Genomic DNA, 24565 nt, shown 5'->3' with positions numbered 1-24565 from the left:
CACGAGGTCAAGAGATCGAGACCATCCTGGTCAACAAGGTGAAATCCCTTCTCTACTAAAAAAATACAAAAATTAGCTGGGCATGGTGGTACGCACCTGTAGTCCCAGCTACTTGGGAGGCTGAGGCAGGAGAACTGCTTGAACCCAGGAGGTGGAGGTTGTGGTGAGCCGAGATTGTGCCATTGCACTCCAGTCTGGGTAACAACAGCGAAACTCTGTCTCAAAAAAAAAAAAAAGAAAGAAAAAAACTAAACAACCCCATTAAAGAGTAGGCAAAGAGCTGGGTGCTCAGGCATGTAATCCTAGCACTTTGGGAGGCCAAAGCGAGTGGATCACTTGAGGCCAGGAGTTCAAGACCAGCCTGGCCAACATGGTGAAACCCTGTCTCTACTAAAAGTACAAAAATTAGCAAGATGTGGTGGTGTGGTCCCAGCTACTCGGGAGCCTGATGCACAAGAATTATTTGAACCCAAGAGGCAGAGGTTTCAGCGAGCCAAGATTGTCCCACTGCACTCCAACCTAGATAGAGTAAGACTCTGTCTCAAAAAGAAAAAAGTAGGCAAAGGACATGAACAGACACTTTTCAAAAGAAGACATACATGCAGCCAACAATCGTGAAAAAAAGCTCAACATCACTAACCATTAAAGAAATGCAAATAAAAACCACAATGAGATACCACCTTATATCTGTCAGGATGACTAGTATTAAAAAGTCGAAAATAGGCCATGCGCGGTGGCTCATGCCTGTATACCCAGCACTTTGAGAGACCGAGGCAGGCAGATCACAAGGTCAGGAGTTCAAGACTGGACTGGCCAACATGATGAAACCCCATCTCTACTAAAAATACAAAAATTAGCTAGGCTTGGTGGCTTGGGCCTGTAATCCCAGCTACCTGAAAGGCTGAGAGGAGCATTGCTTGAACGTGGGAGGTGGAGACTGCAGTAAGCTGAGATCCTGCCTCTGCACTCCAGCCTGGGCGACAGAGCAAGACTCCATCTCGGTGGGGAAGGAGGAATAAAAAAATAATAGATGGTGGTAAGGTTGTGGAGAAAAAAAATGCTTATACATTAATAGTAAATTAGTTCAACTATTGTGGAAGACGGTGTGGCAATTCCTCAAAGACTTAAAATAGAAATACCATTCAACCCAGAAATCCCATTACTGGGTATATACCCAAAGGAATATAAATCATTCCATTATAAAGACATATGCACACATATGTTCACTGCAGCACTATTCACAACAGCAAAGACATGGAATCAACCTAAATGTCCATCAAAAGTAGACTAAAGAAAGTGTGGTACATATACACTAAGCATTACCATGCCACCATAAAAAACAACAAGATCGTGTCCTTTGCAGGAATACAGGTGGAGCTGGAGGCCACTATCTTTAGCAAACTAATGCAGAAACAGAAAAACAAATATCACATGTTCCAAATATCACATGATAAGAACACATGAACACACAGAAGGGAACAACACACACTGTTGCCTATTGGAGAGTGGAGAATGGGAGGAGGGAAAGGATCTGGAAAAATAACTAATGAGCACTAGGCTTAATACCTGGGTGACAAATTAATCTGCACAACAAACTTCCACGATACAAGTTTACCTACATAACAAACCTTGCACATATATATATATATATCTGAACATAAAAGTTAAATTAATAACACACAGAATAACATTTTTATCCCACACATCTAAATTCATTTTTCCAAAAGTTAAAAAAAAATTGATAATAGAAACACAAGTTGAGAGTATAATATTTACTCCATTTATGGAGAAATAATTTTACAATTCCAGAATATAAGAAAATTACAGGCCAGAGCCAGGCACAGGGTCTCACACCTGTAATCCTAACACTCTGGGAGGCCAAGGTGAATGAATCACTTGAGACCAGGAGTTCAAGACCAACCTAGGCAAATGGCAAAATCCCATCTCTACAAAAATTTTTAAAAATTAGCCTGGCGTGGTGGCCTGTGCCTGTAGTCCCAGTTACCCAGGAGGCTGAGGTGTAAGGATCACCTACCTGAGCCTGGGGAGGTAGAGGCTGCAGTGAGCTGTAGCCACACCACTACACTCCAGCCTGGGTGACAGAGTGAGACTGCGTTTCAAAATAAGAAAAAAGAAAGAAAGAAATTACAGGCTGGCCATGGTGGCTCATGCCTGTAATCCAAGCACTTTGGGAGGCAGGCAAGAAGATCGCTTAAGCCTAGGAGTTCAGGGCCAGTCTAGGCAACATGGCAAAATCCCATCTCTACAAAAAATACAAAAATTAGCCAGGCGTGGCAGTGTGCCTGTAGTCCCAGCTACTTAGCAGGCTGAGATGAGAAGATTGCTTGAGCCCAGGAGGTTGAGGCTGCAGTGAGCCGTGACTGCACCACTGTACTCCAGCCTGGGCAACAGAGTTAGAGCCTGTCTTAAATAAATAAATAAATACATAAAAATTAAAAAAAGTAAACCTAGATCAGTGCCTCAGTAATAAAAAAAATAATCAACTGGTAACAACTACTCTTATTTCACCTTCCAAGTCCACCACTTCCAAATATAAATATACCTTCTCCTACCCTTTATTTCTTCATGTTTCCTTTTCAAAGTTGACTGCTTCATGAGCTTTTCATTCTATTTCCTCCTAACACTTCTTCATTATCTACATTTTGTCTGTGCACATCTCCAATATCTGCCTCTCTGCTGGCTGCTTTCCCTTTCCCTGCAAACATGACAAACCTCTCCCATCCTTAAAATAAAAACAAAACAAAGCACTCTAAATATCTCCTCTATTTTTCCCCTTGGATTGTTAAAAAAAAAAAAAAAAAAAAAAAAGGAGGGGGAGGAAAGAAAAGGAAACAAAAAAAAAAGGTAAAGAAATTTTTTTTTTTTGAGATGCAGAGTCTCACTCTGTCACCCAGGCTGGAGTGCAATGGCATGATCTCAGCTCATTGCAACCTCTGCCTCCTGGGTTCAAACGATTCTCCTACCTCAGCCTCCTGAGTAGCTGGGATTACAGGTACTTGCCACCACACCGGGCTTTTTTTTCTTTCTTTTCTTTTTTTTTTTTTTTTGTATTTTTAGTAGAGACAGGGATTTCACCATGTTGGCCAGGCCAGTCTTGAACTCCTGACCTCAGGTGATCCAACTGCCTCAGCCTCCCAAAGTGCTAGATTATAGGTGTGAGCCACTGTGCCCGGCCAAACATTTTTAACAAGTAAATAAATATCTCCTCTAAACCCTCTCATCTACCTTCAAGATAATAAGCAATTATCTTTCTAAACAGATCAGATTTCTTTTTTTGTACCTGGACTGGAGTGTAGTAGGGCAATTATGGCTCACTGCAGCCTCAACCTCCCAGGTTCAGGCAATCCTCCCACCTCAGCCTCCACAGTAGCTGCGACTACAGGAGCATGCCACCATGCCCAACTAACTTTTTGTATCTTTTGTAGAGATGGGGTTTTGCCATGTTGGCCAGGCTAGTCTTGAACTCTACCTCATGGCCTCCAACGATCTTCCTGCCTCAGCCTCCCAAAGTGGTGGGATTATAGGTGTGAGCCATCACACCTGGCCTACAGATCAGATTATGTCACTTACCTGTTTAAAAAGCTTTGATGGGCTGGGCATGATGGCTCATGCCAGTGATCTTAGCACTTTGGGAGGCTGAAGTGGGCAGATCACTTGGGATCAGAAGTTCAAAATCAGCCTGGCCAACATAATGAAACCCCATCTCTACTAAAAATACAAAAAAAATTATTTGTGTATTTTTACAAATTCTGCAGGGTGTAGTGGTATATGCCTGTAATCCCAGCTACTCAGGAAGCTGAGGCAGGAGAATCACTTGAACCTAGGAGGCGGAGGTTGCAGTGACCCCAGATCGCGCCACTGCGCTCCAGCCTGGGTGACAGTGATTCCACATCTCAAAAAATAAAAAATAAAAATAAAAAGGTTTGCGCTTAACAATTCCCTAATCATAAAGCCCAAAATGCTTCAGCAAAGCATTTTAAATCCTCAGCAACCAGATAATCAACTTCTCCCTTCACCAACCACTGTACTCTTCAACTACTTAATCTAAGGGTCCAGGAACCCCTAAATAGCCCCTAATTTTCTAAAATGGCATGCAAATGTTTATGTGTAGTTTTATGGAATGAACATTATTGTTTTTCTCAAATTTTCTAGAGGGTGCTGTATGAATAAAAAAATGTCAACTGCAATATACTCTTAGCCATGCCAGACTATTCATTCTTCCCTAGACACACATACCTTATACTTTTGTACCAGGTAAGGTTATTCCTTCTACCTGGAGTAACCTTGAGAGTAACAAGACTACCTGAATTTCTATTCATGACTCAACACCCAACTCCAAAATCACATTCTCTGTAATGCCTTCCATCACTGATTACCAAAACAAAATTTTTCAGTCACCATGTGTTTTATAACATAGCTCTATTTAAACACTCACCACACTGTGGATTAACATAGTAAGCTTTTCGAGGCAGAGGCTATACACCTGCACATCCTTGTATCACCAGAACACAAACCAGATGCTAGAATGCAACCAGATACAAAACAAAAATATGTTGAAAAAAGAACGACTTTGGTTCTGGTATTCTCCAAAACTGCACCTGCCTACTTGTTATTCCTTCACTCATCTGGCAAGCATTTATAAAGTTCCAATGAAATGTCTGGAGCTATGCACTAAGCAGCAAGAATATAGACTAAGACCATACACCTGCCATTAAGACAGCTAACTGTGAGCCGGGTGCTGTGGTACCCCTGTAGTTCCAGCTACTTGGAGGGCAGAGGTAGGATCGCTTTAATCCAGGAGTTCACATTTAGCCTGGACAATATAGCAAGACCTTGTCTCTTAATAAAGGAAAAAAAAAATAGCTAACTGTGACAACATAAAACAAATAATAGTCTTATTTGGTAAATGCTATGAAAAAGGTGTACATAGCTGGGTGTGGTGGCTCACGCCTGTAATCCCAACACTTTGGGAGGCTAAGACAGGCAGATCATGAGGTCAGGAGTTTGAGACCAGCCTGGTCAACATAGTGAAATACTAAAAATACAAAAAAGTTAGGTGGGCATGGTGGTGCACGTCTGCAGTCCCAGCTACTAGGGAGGCTGAGGCAGAAGAATTGCTTGAACTCAGGAGGCGAAGGTTGTAGTGTGCCAATATCATGCCACTGCACTCCAGCCTGGGTGACAGAGCAAGACTCCATCTCAGGAAAAAAAAGCATCTGGGCGTGGTGGCTCACGCCTGTAATCCCAGCACTTTGGAAGGCCAAGGTGGGCATCATGAGGTCAGGAGTTCGAGACCAGCCTGGCCAACAAGGCGAAACCCCACCTCTACTAAAATATAAAAATTAGCTGGGTGTGGTGGTGTGTACCTGTAATCTCAGATACCCAGCAGGCTGAGGCAGGAGAATCACTTGAACCTGGGAGGTGGAGGTTGCAGTAAGCCAAGATCCCGACATTGAACTACAGCCTGGGCAATGAGATGGAGTGAGACTCCATCTCAAAAAAAAGAAAGGTTGGGCATGGTGGCTCACACCTATAATCCTAGTACTCTGGGAGGCCAAGGTGGGCAGATCACCTGAGGTCAGGCGTTCAGGACTAGCCTGGCCAACATGGCAAAATTCTGTCTCTACTAAAAATACAAAAATTAGCTGGGCACGGTGGCAGACGCCTGAAATCCCAGCTCTCAGGAGACAGAGGCTGGAGAATTGCTTGAACCCAGGAAGTGGAGGTTGCAGTGAGTCAAGATCACGCCGTTGCACTCCTGCCCAGGTGACAAGAGTGAAATTCCATCTCAAAAAAAAGAAAAAGAAAAACTTTACACAGGCCCAGTGCAGTTGCTCATGCCTGTAATCCCAGCACTTTGGGAGGCCAAGGAGGGAGGACTGCCTGAGCTTAGTAGTTTGAGATCGGCCTGGGCAATATAATGAGACCTTATCTCTACTAAAAAAAAAAGAAAAAAAAAAATTAGCCAGGCATGGTGGTGCACCATGTAGCCTGTAGTCCCAGTTACTCAGAGGGCTGAGGTGGGAGGATTGCTTGAACCTGGAAAGTCAAGGCTGCAGTAAGCCCTGATCACGCCACTGGAATCTGGTGTGGGTGACACAGTGAGACTCTGCCTCAATTTTTTTTTTTGAGACAAGGTCTCACTCTGCCATCCATGCTGGAGTACAGTGGCACAATCTTGGCTCACTGCAACTTCTACCTCCTGGGTTCAAGTGATTCTCTTGCCTCAGCCTCCAAATAACTGGGACCACAGGCATGAAAAAAAGAAAAGAAAAAGGTCTACATAATTTGGTTACAGTACCCCCGTGAAGACATGACTAAAGTCTGTGAAAGTTTTACAACAGGACATTAGACCTCCCTCAGAATAAAGAATCCACCCACTCAGTTCTGTCTTTCCTATTTGATTTTACTTATTTACTTATTTTTTGAAACAGGGTCTCCAGCTCTGTTACCCAAGCTGTAACGTGGTGGCACAATCATAGCTCAGTGCAGCCTCAAACCTCAGGGCTCAAGTGATCCTCCCATCTCAGCCTCCTGAATAACTGGGACTACAGATGTCCTCCACCATGCCTGGCTGATTAAAAAAAATTTTTTTTTGTAGAGACAAAGTCTTGCTATGTTGCTCAGGCTGGTCTGCAACTCCTGGCAGAAAGTGATCCTCCTGCCTTGGCCTCCTGAAGCACTGGGATTACAGGCATGAACCACTGTGCCCAACCTCTCTCCTCTTTCCTTATAAATAACCTTCTTCCAATGCTCCTTGTCTTCTTTTCTTTTCTTTTTTTTTTTGAGATGGAGTCCTGCTCTGTCACCCAGGCTGGAGTATAGTGGCACGATCTCTGCTCACTGCAACCTCTGCCTCATGGGTCCAAGCAATTCTCATGAATCTGCCTCCCAAATACCTAGGACTACAGGCACTAGCAACCACTCCCAGCTAATTATTTGTATTTTTAGTAGAGATGGGATTTCACCATGTCTCCAACTCCTGGCCTCAAGTAATCTGCCCACCTTGGCCTCCCAAAGTGCTGGCCAGGCCTCTTCTAATAGTAGTAAACATAACTTACTACAGGAATTTGAAGCATGTAATGCATCCAAATACTTATCCTAGTCCCTCTTGGAAACAATCCACAAGTTAGGAAGAGCAGGAATCAATTATACCCATGTGAAAGATGAGAAAACTAAAGCTCAAATAGGTTGAGTTGCTCAAGATTGCAGTTAATATGAGGAGATTTTATTTATTTAGTGCTTATTTACTGTTCGACTCCTTTCTCTTCCCAGCCAACCCTAATCAGTAGGTAAACCACAAGAGGAAAAATGCTTTTCACTCCTTTGTCCTCAGTGTCTACAACAGTACCTAGAATATAACAACCTTTCAGTATTTGTTGACGGAACCAACAGATGGATTTGGAAATGAAGTAAACCAACAGCAAAAGCACAAGGAAAAAAAGTTCTTTCCCATTATAATGGAATAATAAAAGAGAGATTTCAAACAGGCTTCTACCAGTTAGAAAGACTAGACTACATAATTGTATTGACTCAATTCCATTGGTATGTTACACATTTTACCTAATAAGTAAGAGGTGAAGTAGGTTTCTGTTTCTGATGTCACATTCATGGCATGTACTGACATAAATCCAAGACTTAACTGCAGGTTTGAAACTGATTAAAAGTTTTTATTAAAACCAGAAACTAGAGAAAGGGTTCTCTCAAGTCCTGATGCTCTAACTTAAAAAGTATAGTATCTTAACTTCAGTTGTCTTCAATGTTAGTTTCAGCAGCAACAGCTACTGTATTTATGTTCTCCAACATATTTAATAAACCTTATAGCAAAGATTAGTGGAAACCAAAACTGAGTAACTTACCACCCTTTGAGCTTTGGATAAAATTGCCATTCTGCCTAGGCACAAGGTAATCACACCATATCAGAAGACAAAGTAATGGGACGAATGTTCAATATAATTTATGGGAAAGATTCATTGTTTCTGGTTCCACAAATTCCAGTTCCTTGTAAATCAATTTGCCTTAATTGGAAAATATTTTCCACTTTCTCCAATATTTAGATTTCAGCAAATTACAGCTGCTGCTGGTGGTAAGATGAGTAGCTGTAGTAAGTGTGAGGTAAAGAGGACTAGACTTGCAGTTTACTCCGCTATTTCCTAATCTGGGTTAACTATAACCCTAGGAAGTCATTTAACATTTTAGAGGCTAGGCTTTATCAGCTGTAAAATGAGAGTAACAACCATTTCACAGACCTGTAGTGAGGATTAAATGACACAATGTGTATTAACTTGTTTAAAAAATTATAGTGGGAAGCCAGGCATGGTGACTCATGCCTGTAATCCCAGCACTTCGGGAGGCTGAGGTGAGAGGATTGCCTGAGCCCAGGAATTTGAGACCAACATGGGCAATATGCTGAGACCTCTCTCTATAAAAATTATAAAATGAAACTATGGGCCAGGTGCAGTAGTTTATAATCCCAGTCCTTTGGGAGGCCAAGGTGGGCGGATCATCTGAGGTCAGGAGTTCAAGACCTGCCTGGCCAACATGGTGAAACCTGGTGTCTACTAAAAATACAAAACTAGCCAGGTGTGGTGGCGTGCACCTGTAATCCCAGCTACTTGGGAGGCTGAGGCAGGAGAATCACTTAAACCTGGGAGGCAAAGGGTACAGTGAGTCAAGATCGTGCCATGGCACTCCAGCCTGGACAAAAATCCAAACTCTGTCTTAAAAAAAAATTATGTTTAAAGCAAACAAACCAACAATATATATATGCCAGACATAGTGGCTCACGCCTATAATCCCAGCACTCTGGGAGGCTGAGGCAGGAGGACTGCTTCAGTCCAAGATTTCAAGACTAGCCTGGGCAACATAGGGAGACCTTGGGGCAACAAAATAATTTAAAAATTAGCCAGGTGCGGCCAGGCGTGGTGGCTCATACCTGTAATAATCCCAGCTACTCGGGAGGCTGAGGCAGAAGAATCACTTGAGCCCGGGAGGCAGAGGATGCAGAGAGCAGAGATTGAGCCACTGTACTCCAGCCTGAGTGACAGAGCAAGACTCTGTCTAGAAAAAAAAAAAAATTAGCCAGGTGTGGTAGTGTGCACCTGTAGTCCCAGCTACTCAGAAAGCTGAAATGGGAGGATCACTTGAGTCTGGGAGGTTGAGGCTACAGTGAGCCATGATCATAGCACTGTACTCCAGCCCAGGGTACAGAACAAGACCTTATCTCAAACAATAGTAATAATCATAATCATAAAAATAAATAATATTGAGAAAATTGTCATGTTTGAACAATTAAGTAACAGTCAATAGCTATTTCTTAGTTTATTATTAAAACTAGAGCAATTCTTTGGATGCTTCTTCAAACCATAGCCAGGAAAACACAAAAGACCCTCACCCACTGCTAGATTAAAAATTAAAGAACAACTGCATTAAGGATCTACCATCCCTATACGATATTACTAATACAATCTAGGATTCTCAAGAGTAAGTCATTTCTATTATGAGATATCAAACAAAGTAATAAAGTGTGAAGGGCTTTATTTGCCTACTTGGCTAGGGCAGGAATTAACCTAATTTCAATAACCTTCCCCGATTCACATAAAGGAGTCCTGGCTGTCCTCATCTCAGAGACTTGAAACACCAATTAATCTATTTTTCAAAAGGTTTATTTGCAATGACCTTCTTTAGAATTCTTTATTGGCTGGGCGCAGTGGTTCATGCCTGTAATCCCAGCACTTTGGGAGATGGAGGCAGGCGGATCACTTGAGGTCAAGAGTTTGAGACCAGCCTGGCCAACACAGTGAAACATCGTCTCTACCAAAAAAAAAAAAAAATTAGCCAGGCATGGTTGTGCATGCCTGTAACTGTAGGAGGCTGAGGCAGGAGAATTGCTTGAAACCAAGAGGCAGAGGTTGCAGTGAGCCAAGATCACACCACTGCAGTCCAGCCTGAGCAACAGAGCAAGACTCCATCTCAAAAAACAAAAATAGAATTCTTTTTCCTTTTTTTTTGCTTTTCTTAAACTTTATTTCTAACACGTAAAAAACAAAAATAGAATTCTCTATCTTAAGGTTTAATACCAGCACTTTAGGAGGCCAAGACAGGAGTATCACTTGAGCCTAGCAGTCCAAGACCAGCCTGGGCAATACAGTAGGACCCCAATCACTACGAAATTAAAAAAAAATTTTTTTAATTAGCTGGGCTGGTGGCCTGCATATGTAGTCCCAGCTACTCTGGAGGCTGCAGCTTGAGCCTAGGAGGTGGTCCAGGCTGCAGTGAGCAGTGCTCACCTCACTGCACTCCAGCCTGGGGAACCCAGCGAGACCCTATTTCAAAAAATAAATACAGGCCAGGCATCATGGTTCATGCCTGTAATCCTAGTACTTCGGGAGGCCAAAGCGGTCAGATTACATGAGGTCGGGAGTTCAAGACCAGCCTGGGCAACATGGGGAAACCCTGTCTCTACTAAAAATACAAAATTAGCCAGGCGTGGTAGCACATGCCTGTGGTCCCAGCTACTTGGGAGACTGAGGCAGGAAAACGGATTGAACTGGGAGGTAGAGTTTGCAGTGAGCCGATATCATGCCACTGCACTCCAGAATGGGCAACAAGGGAGAAACTCCATCTTAAAAAATAAAATAAACAAAAGTAAATACATAAAAATTGGCCAGGTATGGTGGCTCACACCTGTAATCCCAGCATTTTGGGAGACTGAGGTGGGTGGATCACCTGAGGTTAGGAGTTCAAGACCAGCCCGGCAAACATGGTGAAACCTTTTCTCTACTAAAGATACAAAAATAAGCTGGGTGTGGTGGCACACACCTGTAATTCCATCTACACAGGCAGGAGAATTGCTTCAACCTGGGAGGTAGAGGTTGCAGTGAGCCAATACTGTACCAGTGCACTCCAGCCTGGGCAACACAGTGAGACTTCGTCTCAAAATAAATAAATGAATCAATTAATTAATTTAATTAGACAGTCAGACATAGTGGCTTAGGGCTCTAAATCCCAGGCACCCGAGAGCCTAGGGCAGGAGGATGGCTTAAGCCAAGAACTTTGAACCTGCAGTGAGCTAGGAGCTCTCCTCCGTACTCAAGCTTCAGCGACCAAGCAAGACTCCATCTCTTAAATGAAACAAGCAAACAAATTTTACCTTAAGCTGATTATATCAATGCCGTCTTCCAACAGAAGGACATACACAAAGTTACCACTATCTAGCCAAATTTGATCAAATCCACAATCCACGCAATTACAAGGTTTGCAGTAAGAATCTACCACATCTCATCCCCTAAACTGGATTCATTCCTTTTTTTGTTTTGTTTTGTTTTAAGACAGAGTCTCGCTGTGTTGCCCAGGCTGGTCGAGAAATTCTGGTCTCATGCGATTCTCCTGCCTCAGCCTCCATAGTAGCTGGGATTAGAGGCGCGCGCCACCACGCCCAAAATTCATTCCTTTAATTTAGCGAAAAAGTAAGTGCCTTCTACAAGCCAATGGGTTTCTGGTTCCTCTATAAAGCAAATACTTCCATTGAAGGACTTTTTTCTTCCACTTTTTGTTTTAAAAAGAAAAAGAAAAGAATGAGGTTGGAGGGAGCAAGGGGAGCTGAGTGGCGGAATGAAGCACTGACGTTTTTGTTTTGTTTTTTTTTTTTGCAAGCAATCAGTGATGCTCTGTAAGTCACTCTCCTCCGAGATTCGGGAGGTGCATGAACTGCCATTCCACTGTTCACCACTGGTTTTTTGGTCCACCGATCACAGATGTGAGCTGTACAGACATCGCAGCAAATTCGATCCCTTCCCGGTTTCCTGGAGAGGGTGGGGGAGAGGGGTCGCTTTTCCTTAAACTCATCCCTCCACCAAGAAAAACGTCTGGAGTTTCGTGCCCTGAAGCCTCCCGGGCTGACGTTTAAAAAGTTAAATAATAACCTCCAAGTTTCTACAGAAACTCCGCCTGGTGCCGAAGCCCCCGTTCTGCCCAGCCGGGGTGCAGAGGTCTGAGGCAGGACGGTTTTGAAAAATGTACTTTGACCCGATCCGGTTACTGTAACCGGATCCCCAGGGAGCAGTTCCCGTCGGGGACGGGCCGAGCGGGCTCCCCAGTGGCGGAGACCCCAAGCACGGGCACAAACGGGGCGCAACGCAGCCCAGACAAAAGGCCCCAGCCAAGTCTCGGGGGGCGGAGAGGGCGAGCCTGCGCGGGCCCTGCCACAGACGGAGAAGCCCGGGCTGGACCGTTGTGGGAGGGCCGAGGAGGGAGGCGGCGGCCCCGCCCCACCCTGGCCCGAAGCGTCGGCGACCCGAGCCGTTACTTTCTGCTCGAATCAGGACCCCCTCTCAGAGCCAAAAGCGGGGCCGCAGGCTGAGGGGCTCCCGCAGCCCGACCCTGCGTACGCTCGGCTCACTTTCTCTTGCTCGCTGAACTCACCGAGGTCGCCGCCGCCGCCTCCTCAGCCTCCACAGCAGCCTCTCCCGGAAATCCTACCTGGCCGGTTGGCCGCCAGGCAGCCGCCGGAGCCCTCGGCCCCCGGGGAGGGGGAAAAAGGGAGCGGGCTGGACAGTGTGCGGTAAGACGTGCGCCGCGGAGGCTCACGGGAGTTGTAGTCCCCAGCAGGGACCGGTGGCGCAGCGAGCTGAACAAAATGGCGGGAAGTTTGCGGCCTTTCTCTCCGGTCCGTCGTCCTCCTTACGGCTTCTCTGGTCATGCGCTGACCTCTGCCCGCACCTTGTGTGTACAAGAACTTGGGCACCCTTCCTGGTAGTGCGGGAGGCAAAGGTCTTTGGGCTTGGGAGGATAGGATTCAATACTGGGCTCCAGGCAGTAACCAAAAAAGGAACTGATACAAGAATGTTGTTTGAGAAAACTGTGTCCCTGTCTGGCCAAATTTCAGTCATAATCACCCCAAAAGAAAAATTTTATTGTCCAATTTGAAGTGCAAAAAAATTTAGAAGCAAGTTATCTACCCTCAGTGTTGTGCGTAAGAAGCCCAAGAATCATTCTGGACACGTCCCTCAAGTGATTAAGTCCAGTCATCCTACATCCCCAATATTTTAATTCCTTTCCATATCTTTCACTACCATCACCTAGTGAAAGCCACCATCATTTCTCTGCAAGTCTCAGTAGTTTCAGGCCGCTAGGCTATCACCCTCCGAAAACCTTTAGCTGGGCGTGGTGGCACATACCTGTAATCCCTGCTACTCGGAGGCTGAGGCAGGAGAATCGCTTGAACCTGGTAGGCTGAGGTTGCAGTGAGCTGAGATCACGCCATTGCACTCCAGCCTGAGCATAAGGAAGACTCCATCTCAAAAAAAAAAATATATATATATATATTTATTTATTTATTTATTTATTTACACATATGTATAATATATATACAAAAATTAGCCAGGGCTTAGTGGTGTACACCTGTAGTCCCAGCTACTTGGGAGGCTGAGGTAAGAGAATCATTTGAGCCTGGGATGTCGAGATTGCAGTGAGCTGAGATCGCACCAGTGCACTCCAGCCTGGGCAACAGAGCAAGACCCTGTGTCAATAGAAAAAGAAAAATGAGGAAAAAAAAATTGGCCAGGTGCAGTGGCTCATGCCTGTCATCCCAGCACTTTGGGAGGCCAAGGCGGGAGGATCCTTTGAGCCCAGGAGTTTGAGACCAGCCTGCCAGCCTGGGCAACCAAGTGAGATCCCATCTCTACAAAAACAATTTTAAAAATGAGCTGGGCATGGTGGAACGTGCCTGTAGTCCCAGCCACTCAGGAGGCTGAGATAGTAGGATTATTTGAGCCAAGGAGGTCCAGACTGCAGTGAGCTAGGATGGTACCACTGCACTCCAGCCTGGGCAACAGACGGAGACCTTGTCTCAAGAATTTTTTTTAAATATAAAAAAATTTTTTGCCAGGCACAGTGGCTCACACACGTAATCCCAGCACTTTGGGAGGTTGAGGCCAGTGGATCACCTGAGGTCAGGAGTTTACACCAGCCTGATCAACATAGTGAAACCCCAGCTCTATTAAAATACAAAAATTTGTTGGGCGTAGTGGCCCATGCCTGTAATCCCAGCTACTCAGGAGGCTGAGGCAGGAGAATTGCTTGAACCCAAGAGGCAGAGGTTGCAATGAGATCATGCCACTGCACTCCAGCCTTGGTGACAAGAGGGAAACTCAGTCTCAAAAATAAAATAAAATTAAGGCCGGGCGCGGTGGCTCAGGCCTATAATCCCAGCACTTTGGGAGGCCAAGGCGGGTGGATCACGAGGTCAAGAGATCGAGACCATCCTGGTCAACAAGGTGAAACCCTGTCTATACTAACAATACAAAAATTAGCTGGGCATGGTGGTGCACGCCTGTAGTCCCAGCTACTTGGGAGGCTGAGGCAGGAGAATTGCTTGAACCCAGGAGGCGGAGGTTGTGGTGAGCCGAGATCGTGCCATTGCACTCCAGTCTGGGTAACAACAGCGAAACCCCGTCTCAAAAAAAAAAATTAACTAATTAAATTAAAAAATATATTTTTAAGATTAATAGGCTAGACATGATAACTCATGCCTGTAATCCCAGCACTCTGGAAAACAAAGGGTGGAGAACTGGTTGAGACCACAAGTTCAAGACCAGCCTGGGCAAAATAGTGAGATTCCATCTCTAAAATATAAATAAACAAAAATATTTTAAAAAGAAAAAAATTTACTGGGCTTGTTGGCTCATGCCTAATCCCAGCACTTTGGGAGACTAAGGCGGGTGGATTACAAGGTCAGGAGTTTGAGACCAGCCTGGTCAACATAGTGAAACCCCCGTCTCTACTAAAAATATAAAAATTAGCCGAATGTGGTGGCACACACCTGTAGTCCCAGCTACTTGGGAGGCTGACACAGGTGAATCACTGGAACCTGGGAGGCAGAGGTTGCAGTGAGCCAAACCCACGCCATTGCACTCCAGCCTGGGTGACATAACAGAGTGAGACTCCATCTCAAAAAAAAAAAAAGGAAAGAAAAAAGAAAAAAAAATTTAATAAATGGTATGCCATCAAAATTTCAAACTTTACTCGTCTGTTAAAAAATATGAGAACTGGCCGGTTGCAGTGGCTCACGTCTGTAATCCTAGCACTTTGGGAGGCCAAGGTGAGCGGATCACCTGAGGTTGAGAGTTCAGGACCAACCTGACCAACATGGAGAAACCCTCATCTCTACTAAAAATACAAAAATTGGCTGGGTGTGGTGGCACTTGCCTGTAATCTCAGCCACTCGGGAGGCTGAGGCAGGAGAATTGCTTGAACCTGGGAGTTGGAGGTTGCAGTGAGCCAAGATCGCGCCATTGCACTCCAGCCTGGACAACAAGAGCAAGACTTCATCTCAAAAAAGAAAGAAAGAGAGGAAGAGAAAGAGAGAGAGAGAGAAAGAAAGAAAATGAAAATGAAGACAGCTGGGAGCGAATGACTCATGCCTGTAATCCCAGCATTTTCAGAGGCCAACGTAGGTGGATTAGCTGAGGTCAGGAATTCGCAGGAGTTCGAGTCAGCCTGGCCAACATGGTGAAACCCCATCTCTATTAAAAATACAAAAAAAATTAGCTGGGTGTGGTGGTGCATGCCCGTAATCCCAGCTACTTGGGAACCTGAGGCAAGAGAATCACTTGAACCTGGGAAGTGGTTGCACTGAGCCGAGATTGTGTCATTGCACTCCAGCCCGGACAACAAGAGCAAAACTCCGTCTCAAAAAAAAAATCAAAATAAGGCCGGGTGCTGTGGCTCATGCCTATAATCCCAGCACTTTGGGAGGCCGAGGCGGGTGGATCACAAGGTCAAGAGATTGAGACCATCCTGGTCAACAAGGTGAAACCCTGTCTCTACTAAAAATACAAAAATTAGCTGGGCATGGTGGTGCACGCCTGTAGTCCCAGCTACTCGGGAGGCTGAGGCAGGAGAATTGCTTGAACCCAGAAGGCGGAGGTTGCGGTGAGCCGAGATCGTGCCATTGCACTCCAGTCTGGGTAACAACAGCGAAACTCAGTCTCAAAAAAAGAAATAAATAAATCAAAATTAAAAAAGGGAAAGAAAAAGAAAATGAAGACAAGCCAGAGACCAGAGTAAAATTTTTGTAAAGCATATAATCAATATCTGGAAATATACAAAGAGTTATTTCAACTCAACAAGAAGACAACCCAATTTAAAAACAGATTAGTGCACATAATTTACCAAAGAAGAGAAACTGAACAGATGGCAAATAACATGAAAGATGTTAGGGGGAATAAAAAGGAAACACAATGAGATCATGCTACACGCCACTGGAATGGCTAAAAGGACTGGCAATACCAAGTATTAGAACAAATGTAGAGCAATGAGAATTCTCATACACTGATGGTAGCATTTTAAAATGATAAAACTACTTTGGGAACTGGTTTGACAGGTTTTTTCTTTTCTTAGTTTTTTTGTATCCTGATTGTGGTTATGGTTTCAAGGGTGTATGGTTATGGTTTCAAGTGTGTATAAATATATCAAAACTCATCAAGGCGGGGCACAGTGGCTCATGCCTGTAATCCCAGCACTCTGGGAGGCCCAGGCAGGTGGATCGCTTGAGCTCACTAGTTCAAGACCAACCTGACAATATGGCAAAACCTTGTCTCTACAAAAAAATACAAAAATTAGTCAGGTATGGTGATGGGCACCTGTAGTCCCAGCTACTTGGGAGACTTATTTGGGAGGATGACTTGAGCCTGGGAGGTGGAGGTTGCAATGAGTTGAGATCATGCCACTACATACCAGCTTGGGCAACAGACCAAGACCCTGTCTCAAAAAAACAGTGTGGTTTATTGCTTATCAATTATACTTCACTAAATCTGAAAAATAATATAGTAGAAAAAATGTTTAAAAGAAAAAAATTCTTCATTGGCTTTCCGGTACCCTCAGGAAAAACAAACAAAATTATTTTGCCACAGAAACTCTATTGTAGGCCGGGCGCAGTGGCTCATGCCTGTAATCCCAGCACTTTAGGAGGCCGAGGCAGGTGGATCACCTGCCCCGAAACCAGCCTGACCAACATGGTGAAACTTCATCTCTACCAAAAATACAAAAATTAGCTTGGTGTGGTGGCAGGTGCCTGTAATTACAGTTACTCAGGAGGCTGAGGCAGGAGAATTGCTTGAACTGGGAGCCAAAGGTTGCAGTGAACTGAGATTTCACACCCCTTATTTCTCAAAAAAAACAAAAAAAACAAAAAAACTGAAACTCTATTGTAGAGCTTTAATATTATTAATGGTTTCAGAGAAGAGGACTAATTGATGGTAACTTGAAATCCTAGGTAATAATAACAGTGGGAACAGTAGTAGCAGTAATAGTAGCACAAAAAATAATAAAACTGATATTTTCTCTTGAATACCTACGATATCTCAGATATTTTACATACAACTTAATTAAGATTCCATCCAGAGGCCAGGCACGGTGGCTCACGCCTCCAGTGCTGGAACTAGTCCGAGCCCTTTGGGAGGCCAAGGCAGGTGGATCACAAGGTTAGGAGTTCAAGACCAGAGTGGCCAAGATGGTGAAACCCCCTTCTCTACTAAAAATACAAAAAAAATTAGCCAGGCATGGTGGCAGGCACCTGTAATGCCATCTACTCAGGAGGCTGAGGCAGAGAATTGCTTGAAGCCAGGAGACAGAGGTTGCAGTGAGCCAAGATTGTGCCACTGAGCTCCAGCCTGGGTGACAGAGTGACTCCATCTCAAAAAAAAAAAAAAAAGATTCATCCGGAGGCTGGGCTTGGTTGCTCACCAGTACTTTGGGAGGCTGAGGCGTGTGGGTCACCTGAGGTAAGGAGTTCGAGACCAGCCTGGCCAACGTGGTGAAACCCCATCTCTACTTAAAAAAAAAAATACAAAAAAATTAGCTGGGCATAGTGGCAGGTGCCAGTAATCCCAGCTACTTTGGAGGCTGAGGTAATTGCTTGAACCTGGAAGGCAGAGGTTGCAGTGAGCCAAGATCGCACCATTGCACTCCAGCCTGGGCAACAAGAGGGAAACTCCATCTCAGGAAAAAAAAAAAAAAAAAAAAGAGCTGGGCACAGTGGCTCAGGCCTGTAATCCCAGCACTTTGGGAGGCCAAGGTGGGCGGATCACCTCAGGTCAGGAGTTCAAGACTAGCCTGACCAACATGGAGAAACCTTGTCTCTACTAAAAATATGAAATTAGCCAGGTGTGGTGGCGCATGCCTCTAATCCCAGCTACTCGTGGGGTTGAGGCAGGAGAATCGCTTGAACCCAGGAGGCAGAGGTTGTAGAGAGCCAAGATCACACCACTGCACTCCAACCTGGGCAATAAGAGCAAAACTCCTTCTCAAAAAAAAAGATTCCATCCAGAAAGTAGAACCTAAGACAGGTGTTAGTTGCAAGTAATTTACTTAGAAGGTGATCCCAGGGATTTAAAGTGAAAGTCCAGAATAAAATAGGAAGAGGAAAAAAGCCAATACAGAATGTGTTAACAAGGTGTTCACTGCTGTAAGCACCTGGGCTTGATCCTACCAAGCCCATCTGAGAAATTTCTTTCTTTCTTTTTAATTGGGCAGCCTCTTGAACCAGAGTGGGTTCAGAGACTCCCCATCTGAGTATTTTCTATAATGCCTCTCATCATGGTCTTCCGAAAGACTGCTGGAGAAGCATTTCTTCTTCTTTTTTTTTAATTGTAATTCCCCTTCTTGAATACCAACAGAGAAGCATTTAACCCTTGGTTTATATCCTTCATTGGGTTGGATTTCCCCAGGAGGCATCAACTTCCCTTGCACTTCTGGGTAGGCACTTACCAGTGTCCTACCTTGTGGTTTAGGAAAAATCTCCAGAACAGAGAGAAAGATACGAGCTTTGAACACGGCAGAATTTAGAGAAGAAACTGTGACTGTTGCTGCCACCTGCAGGCCATGCCTCTCAATATCAGGTTTCCTTATCATAAAATAGGGATGATAACAGTAGGTCCTAGGTGTTGTGAGGATTAAAACAGATCACCTAAATTACTTAGCACAATGCCTGGCACACAGCATGCAACAAATATTAATATTTTTTATTGTCAGGTAGAGCTTCAGAGCCTTTCTTTTTTTTTTTCATCTGAATTGAAGATTCAGGGCTCTCCCATTCTAAACTGACAAATTGTACCTGGACACACAAAAGTCTGTGGGAAAGACACATAGCATCTGGTTCCACCACTTACTGACTTTGGGCAAGTGTCCTAACCTCTCTGAACCTTACTTGACCTCACAGATGGTTTTGGAGATTACATGAGATCATCTGTGTAAAGCACCAAGACAGTACTTCGTATGGAATGGACAGTTAATAAGTGGAATGATGATGGAGTGATGATTAACACAGGAATAGTTACCAAGTATAGCTAAAGATTGAACAGCACAGGTTGCCAATAGGCAGGCCATAGGCTGTCACTAACCTACAGATAATTTTGTTTTGACCCACAGTGATGTACATTTTTAAAATTACTTGTCAGCATTACAAACAGAATTTCTCTGGTTCGAGTTGGTGTTTGAATAAAGCAAAAAGAAGAAAAAAAACCCAGAAATTTTACATTCAAGTCCAAATTCTTAATTTCTCTTTTAAAATGTGAAGACTTGGGCTGGGTGCAGTGGCTCAGCATTTTGGGAGGCACCTATAATCTCAGCATTTTGGGAGGCCGAGACAGGTGGATTGCTTGAGTCCAGGAGTTTGAGACCAGCCTGGATCAACATGGCAAAACCTTGTCTCTACTTAAAATACAAAAAATTAGCCAAGTGTGGTAGCACACGTTTGCAGTCCCAGCTACTTGGGAGGCTGAGTTGGGAGAATCATCTGAAACCTGAGAGGTCAAAGCTGCAGTGAACTAAGATCACATCACTGCATTCCAGACTACACAACCAGAGTGAGACCCTATCTCAAAAAAAAATTTTTTTTTTTTGAGATGGATTCTGGCTCTGTTGGCCAGGCTGGAGTGCAATGGTGGATCTCTGCAATCTCCACCTCCCGGGTTCAAGTGACTCCTGCCTCAGCCTCCTGAGCAGCTGGGATTACAGGCATATGCCACCATACCTGGCTAATTTGTTTGTTTGTTTGTTTTTTGTAGAGATGGGGTTTCACCATGTTGACCAGGCTGTTCTCAAACTCCTGACCTCAAGTGATCCGCCTGCCTAGGCCTCCCAAAGTACTGGGATTACAGGCATGAACCACTGTGTCTGGACTAAAAAAAATTTTTTTAATTAAGAAATAAATAAAATTAAATGTGAAGTCCTGACAATGTATCACACTGATCTCTACAGAAAGTGGCATATAACAGAGAAACCTAATTTCTTCCAAGGAAGCCAAGTAATGCTCCCTGAAGAAGTGATGCTAAAGCTGAGACATAAGTTGATTGGGGATGAACCTGATAAAGAGGTGGGGGACACTGCTCCAAGCGTAGGGACTGCTGGATCTAAAGGCCTTGGTCAGGGAGATTTGTGCCTCCAGGAAACTTCAGGGTAGCCAGGTGGCTGGAGCACAATGAGCAAGACAATAGGAAGAAGATGAGGCTTTGGTTGGCATCTTAAATTGGTCTTTATCAGAGGACAAATGTATTTCAAGGCTAAAAGCTGGGAGGTAGCCAACTGGTGTAACAAACTAAGGAGCTAGACAAAATCAGAACGTATAGAAGTCAGGGATCAACAATTATCAGCTGAGAAGGCAGAGAAGCACAAGGATGGTATAGGGTCTAGAAACTGTGGGCATACAGGACAGCCTCTCAGGTGCAGACTGGCAAAAAGCAGACTTTACGGGAACCAAGTTAAGTGGGACTCCAGGATGAATATCTTATGTTCATTTAAACAGTGGAAAAATAAGAAAAATAGACATTTCTTCAAGGGCATATCACAAATGAGATACAGAGCTAGATTCACAATACCTATCTTAATTTGTTGCTCCTCCCATTAGTTTTCTCAAGGCAAGTAAATTCAGTACAATATTTTGTTGTTAATACTACTAATAAATGTCATTTATTAATAGTTTGCTAAATGTTGGACTCTGTATTTATGTGCATTATTATCTCAGTTTTTTCACTGAGTTAATGAGTATAGTCCACCAATAATATTGTGAACCAAGAGACTATTAGACATTGGAGACAGAAATAAATGAAACAGACTTATCCCTATCCTTTGGGAATTCACAGTTCAGAAAGGAAGTGAATAGTTTAAGAAGTAATTATACACTGGGCCTGGTGGCTCATGTCTGTAATCCCAGCACTTTGGGAGACTGAGGCAGGTGGATCACCTGAGGGCAGGAGTTCAAGATCAGCCTGGCCAACATGGTGAAAACTCGTTTCTATTAAAAATACAAAAAAAATTAGCCGGGTGCAATGGTGGGTGTCTGTAATCCCAGCTACTTGGGAGGCTAAGGCAGGAGAATTGCTTGAACCCAGGAGGCAGAGGTTGCAGTGAGCTGGAATCTCGCCATTGAACTCCAGCTTGGGAGACAGAGCGAGACTGTCTCAAAAAAAAAGAAAGAAAGAAATAATTGGCAGGTGCTACAGGGAGAGTATAACAGTGAACCAACCTATCATGGGCAGCAGGGAAGGCATTCTGGAAGAAGTGACAGTCAAGCTGAAAAGTCAGGGGGAATTAACAAGGTGAAACATGGAGGCCAGGCATGGTGGCTCAAGCCTATAACCCCAGCAATTTGGGAGGCTGAGGCAGGTGGATCTCTTGAGGTCAGGAGTTCGAGACCAGACTGGCCAACATAGTGAAACTCTGTCTCTACTAAAAATACAAAAATTAGCCAGGTGGTACTGTCACGCGACTGTAATCCCAGCTACTTGGGAGGCTAAGGCAGGAGAATCTGCTTGAGCCTAGGAGGTGGAGGTTGCCATGAGTCAAGATTGTGCCATTACACTCCAGTCTGGGCAACAGAGTGAGACCCTGTCTCAAATTAAAAAAAAACAACAATGATAATTTCAAAAAATAAATAAGAATTCAAAAATTAGCTGGGAATGGTGGCACATGCCTGTAATCCTAGCTACTTGGGAGGCGGAGGCAAGAGAATCCCTTGGGAAGCAGTGATTGCATTGAGGTGAGATTGCACCACTTCACTCCAGCCTGGGCAATAAAGTGAGTGTGCCTGTCTCTCTCACATGCTCGCACACACACACACATCTTAATATGAGGTTTCACCCTTGATGAAACAAGAGTGTTTCAGGCAAAAAGAACAGCAAATGGAAGGCACTATTCTCATAATAACTTCATTAAATAGGTGCTATTATTATTCCCTTCTCACAGATAAGAAAACTCAAACTCAAAAGATTAAGTAACTGACCCACTAGGCGGTGTTGGAGCCGGGATGTAAGCCTGTATCTACCTAGACTAGAGTTCATTCTTTTAACTGCTAAACCAGATGTTTCTATTAGTTTGCCCTTTCTTTCTAAGAATCATGGAATGGAATGGGATTATTAGTTGAGATGTCTGCAATGCAGGAAGTTGAAATCATGACTTACAAACTATGCAAGCATGTCTGTGTCATTGTTGGCTGTCAAGTTTGCAATGACAGCTATTTAGTGACACAGCTCTTGTGCTAATGTCTCAGTGGATGTTCATTTCAATTTAATATGATTCAATAGCTATGAATTGAGTGCCTACTACGTGCCAGGCATGATACCAGGCATGGTGACAGGCACTGTCAGTTACCAAGATGATGAGACAAGTTCCTAAGTACTAGGCTAAAGATCGTGTTAATCACTAACAAATTTTTTAAAATAAATAACAAAGCCATAACCCTGGCAGTTAGAAACTGTATGTAACTAATTGTAATAGCTACAGGTTTGAGCATCAACCATGTGCCAAACACTGCATGAGGTACCTTAATGAAAATTTAAATGGTCATGATCAGCCGGACAAGGTGGCTCAAGCCTGTAATCCGAGCACTTTGGGAGGCTGAGGTGGGCAGATTACCTGAGGTTAGGAGTTTGAGACCAGCCTGGCCAACATGGTGAAACCCTGTCTCCACTAAAAATACAAAAACAAACAAAAAATTAGCCTGTAATTTTTTACAGGACTACGTGCCTGTAGTCCCAGCTACTCAGGGGGCTGAGGCAGGAGAATTGCTTGAACCCAGGAGGCAGAGGTTGCAGTGAGCTGAGATCATGCCACTACACTCCAGCCTGGGCAACAGAGTGAGACTCCATCTCAAAAAAAAAAAAGAAAAAAATCATGGTCATAACAAAAAATTAAAAGTGTTTACTGTGAGCTCTGTGTTAAGCAGTTTATATTATTATCTTATTTAACTCTCATGTTTAATTATATTATTATTTCTCATTTTACAGGTAAGAAAACTGAGCTTTGGAGATTTTTGCCTGAGATCCCAGAGACAATAAAATAGAACTAGAGCTCAAACCCAGATCTTCCTGACTCCAAATGTGAGCTCTAGACAATTACACCACCCTACCTCTGTAAGGAGAGTCAGCTAGTCAAAAATCAAGGGAATGTGGAATTCTATGTAGCTAAGCACACATCCAGGAAGAAAAAGTAAATATTGGTGCTTTTAAAATTCTCCAGGAAATTAAAGAACTTCATTCTCATATTTAATTCTGCCAAAATTTGCCTCTAGAATTATCTTTAAATTTAATTAGTAACTAAAGTTTAGAAACCTTGGTATCAAGATATACTTCCTTTAATTTTTGTTTTATTTGCCTGTAGGAAAGCTAAGAAACCATTTTGCAAAAATCAGTGTTAGGCAAACAAGTGACCCCATTAAGAATGTGGTACAGGGCCGGGCGCGGTGGCTCACGCTTGTAATCCCAGCACTTTGGGAGGCCGAGGCGGGTGGATCACAAGGTCAAGAGATCGAGACCATCCTGGTCAACATGGTGAAACCCCGTCTCTACTAAAAATAAAAAAAATAAAAAAAAAAAAAATTAGCTGGGCGTGGTGGTGTGCGCCTGTAGTCCCAGCTACTCGGGAGGCTGAGGCAGGAGAACTGCTTGAACCCAGGAGGTGGAGGTTGCAGTGAGCCGAGATTGCGCCATTGCACTGCAGCCTGGGTAACAAGAGCAAAACTCGGTCTCAAAAAAGAAAAAAGAATGTGGTACAAGCTGTACCACACCGCTATGCTTTGTAAACAAGGAGGGAAAAAATAATTCCACAGAAGGCAACCATCAGCCCTGAGCCATATGGACATCCTGTCTCCGTGATTACTTGCAGCTATCAGAAGGGAGGTATAGAGTCTTGTTCTATATGTTCAGATATGGCCACAGGTGAAATCTGTGTGGCTAAGGAAGTGCACAGAATTGGCTCTGTGACACCTGAACCAGGAAGATCAATGTCGTGTCCAAACATACGGATGTTTGTGTTTCCATCTGCATACCAGTCCTTTGTGTCAACATAAAAATGCAGGAAAAGAAACTAATACTTATAGAGTACCACTTAGTATGTTATATTATTATGTCAATAATTCATTTAATATTGTAGAAACTGGAGTTCATACAGGTAGAACTTCTATCACAGCAACCATACCGTATTACTTATTATTATAAAAATACTATTACTAAAGAAAACGATGATAGCATCCATTAATTGAGTGCGTATT

At 43.8% G+C, this 24565-nt stretch overlaps 2 protein-coding genes across 23 annotated transcripts in view; one reads left to right on the top strand and one right to left on the bottom strand.

The window, feature by feature from the left end:
- Nucleotides 1-12529, bottom strand: part of PHACTR4 (phosphatase and actin regulator 4) — a 128113-nt gene extending 115584 nt beyond the window's left edge. For 12 of the 22 annotated variants that reach the window (XM_078330918.1, XM_078330911.1, XM_078330913.1 and 9 more), the window contains exon 1: nt 12445-12529. The gene's annotated coding sequence lies outside the window, so the exon portion shown is untranslated. Of the gene's footprint in view, nt 1-96; nt 216-8956; nt 9082-12444 lie in introns of all 22 variants that reach the window. The other 10 variants (XM_078330916.1, XM_078330915.1, XM_054259015.2 and 7 more) reach the window with 3 other exon arrangements.
- On the top strand, nt 11686-23443 carry LOC144577190 (uncharacterized). The gene is made up of 4 exons (XM_078333107.1): nt 11686-11692; nt 11778-11834; nt 12079-12583; nt 23304-23443. The coding sequence occupies exons 1-4, from the start codon at nt 11686-11688 to the stop codon at nt 23305-23307; spliced, it is 573 nt and encodes a 190-aa protein (XP_078189233.1). The 3' UTR covers nt 23308-23443.
- The last annotated feature ends 1122 nt before the right edge of the window (nt 23444-24565 follow it).

This window comes from Callithrix jacchus, chromosome 7 (assembly GCF_049354715.1).
Source record: "Callithrix jacchus isolate 240 chromosome 7, calJac240_pri, whole genome shotgun sequence".
NCBI lineage: Eukaryota > Metazoa > Chordata > Mammalia > Primates > Cebidae > Callithrix > Callithrix jacchus.
Note: the sequence above shows the minus strand (reverse complement) of the source record. Positions and strands in the feature narration are given on the sequence as shown.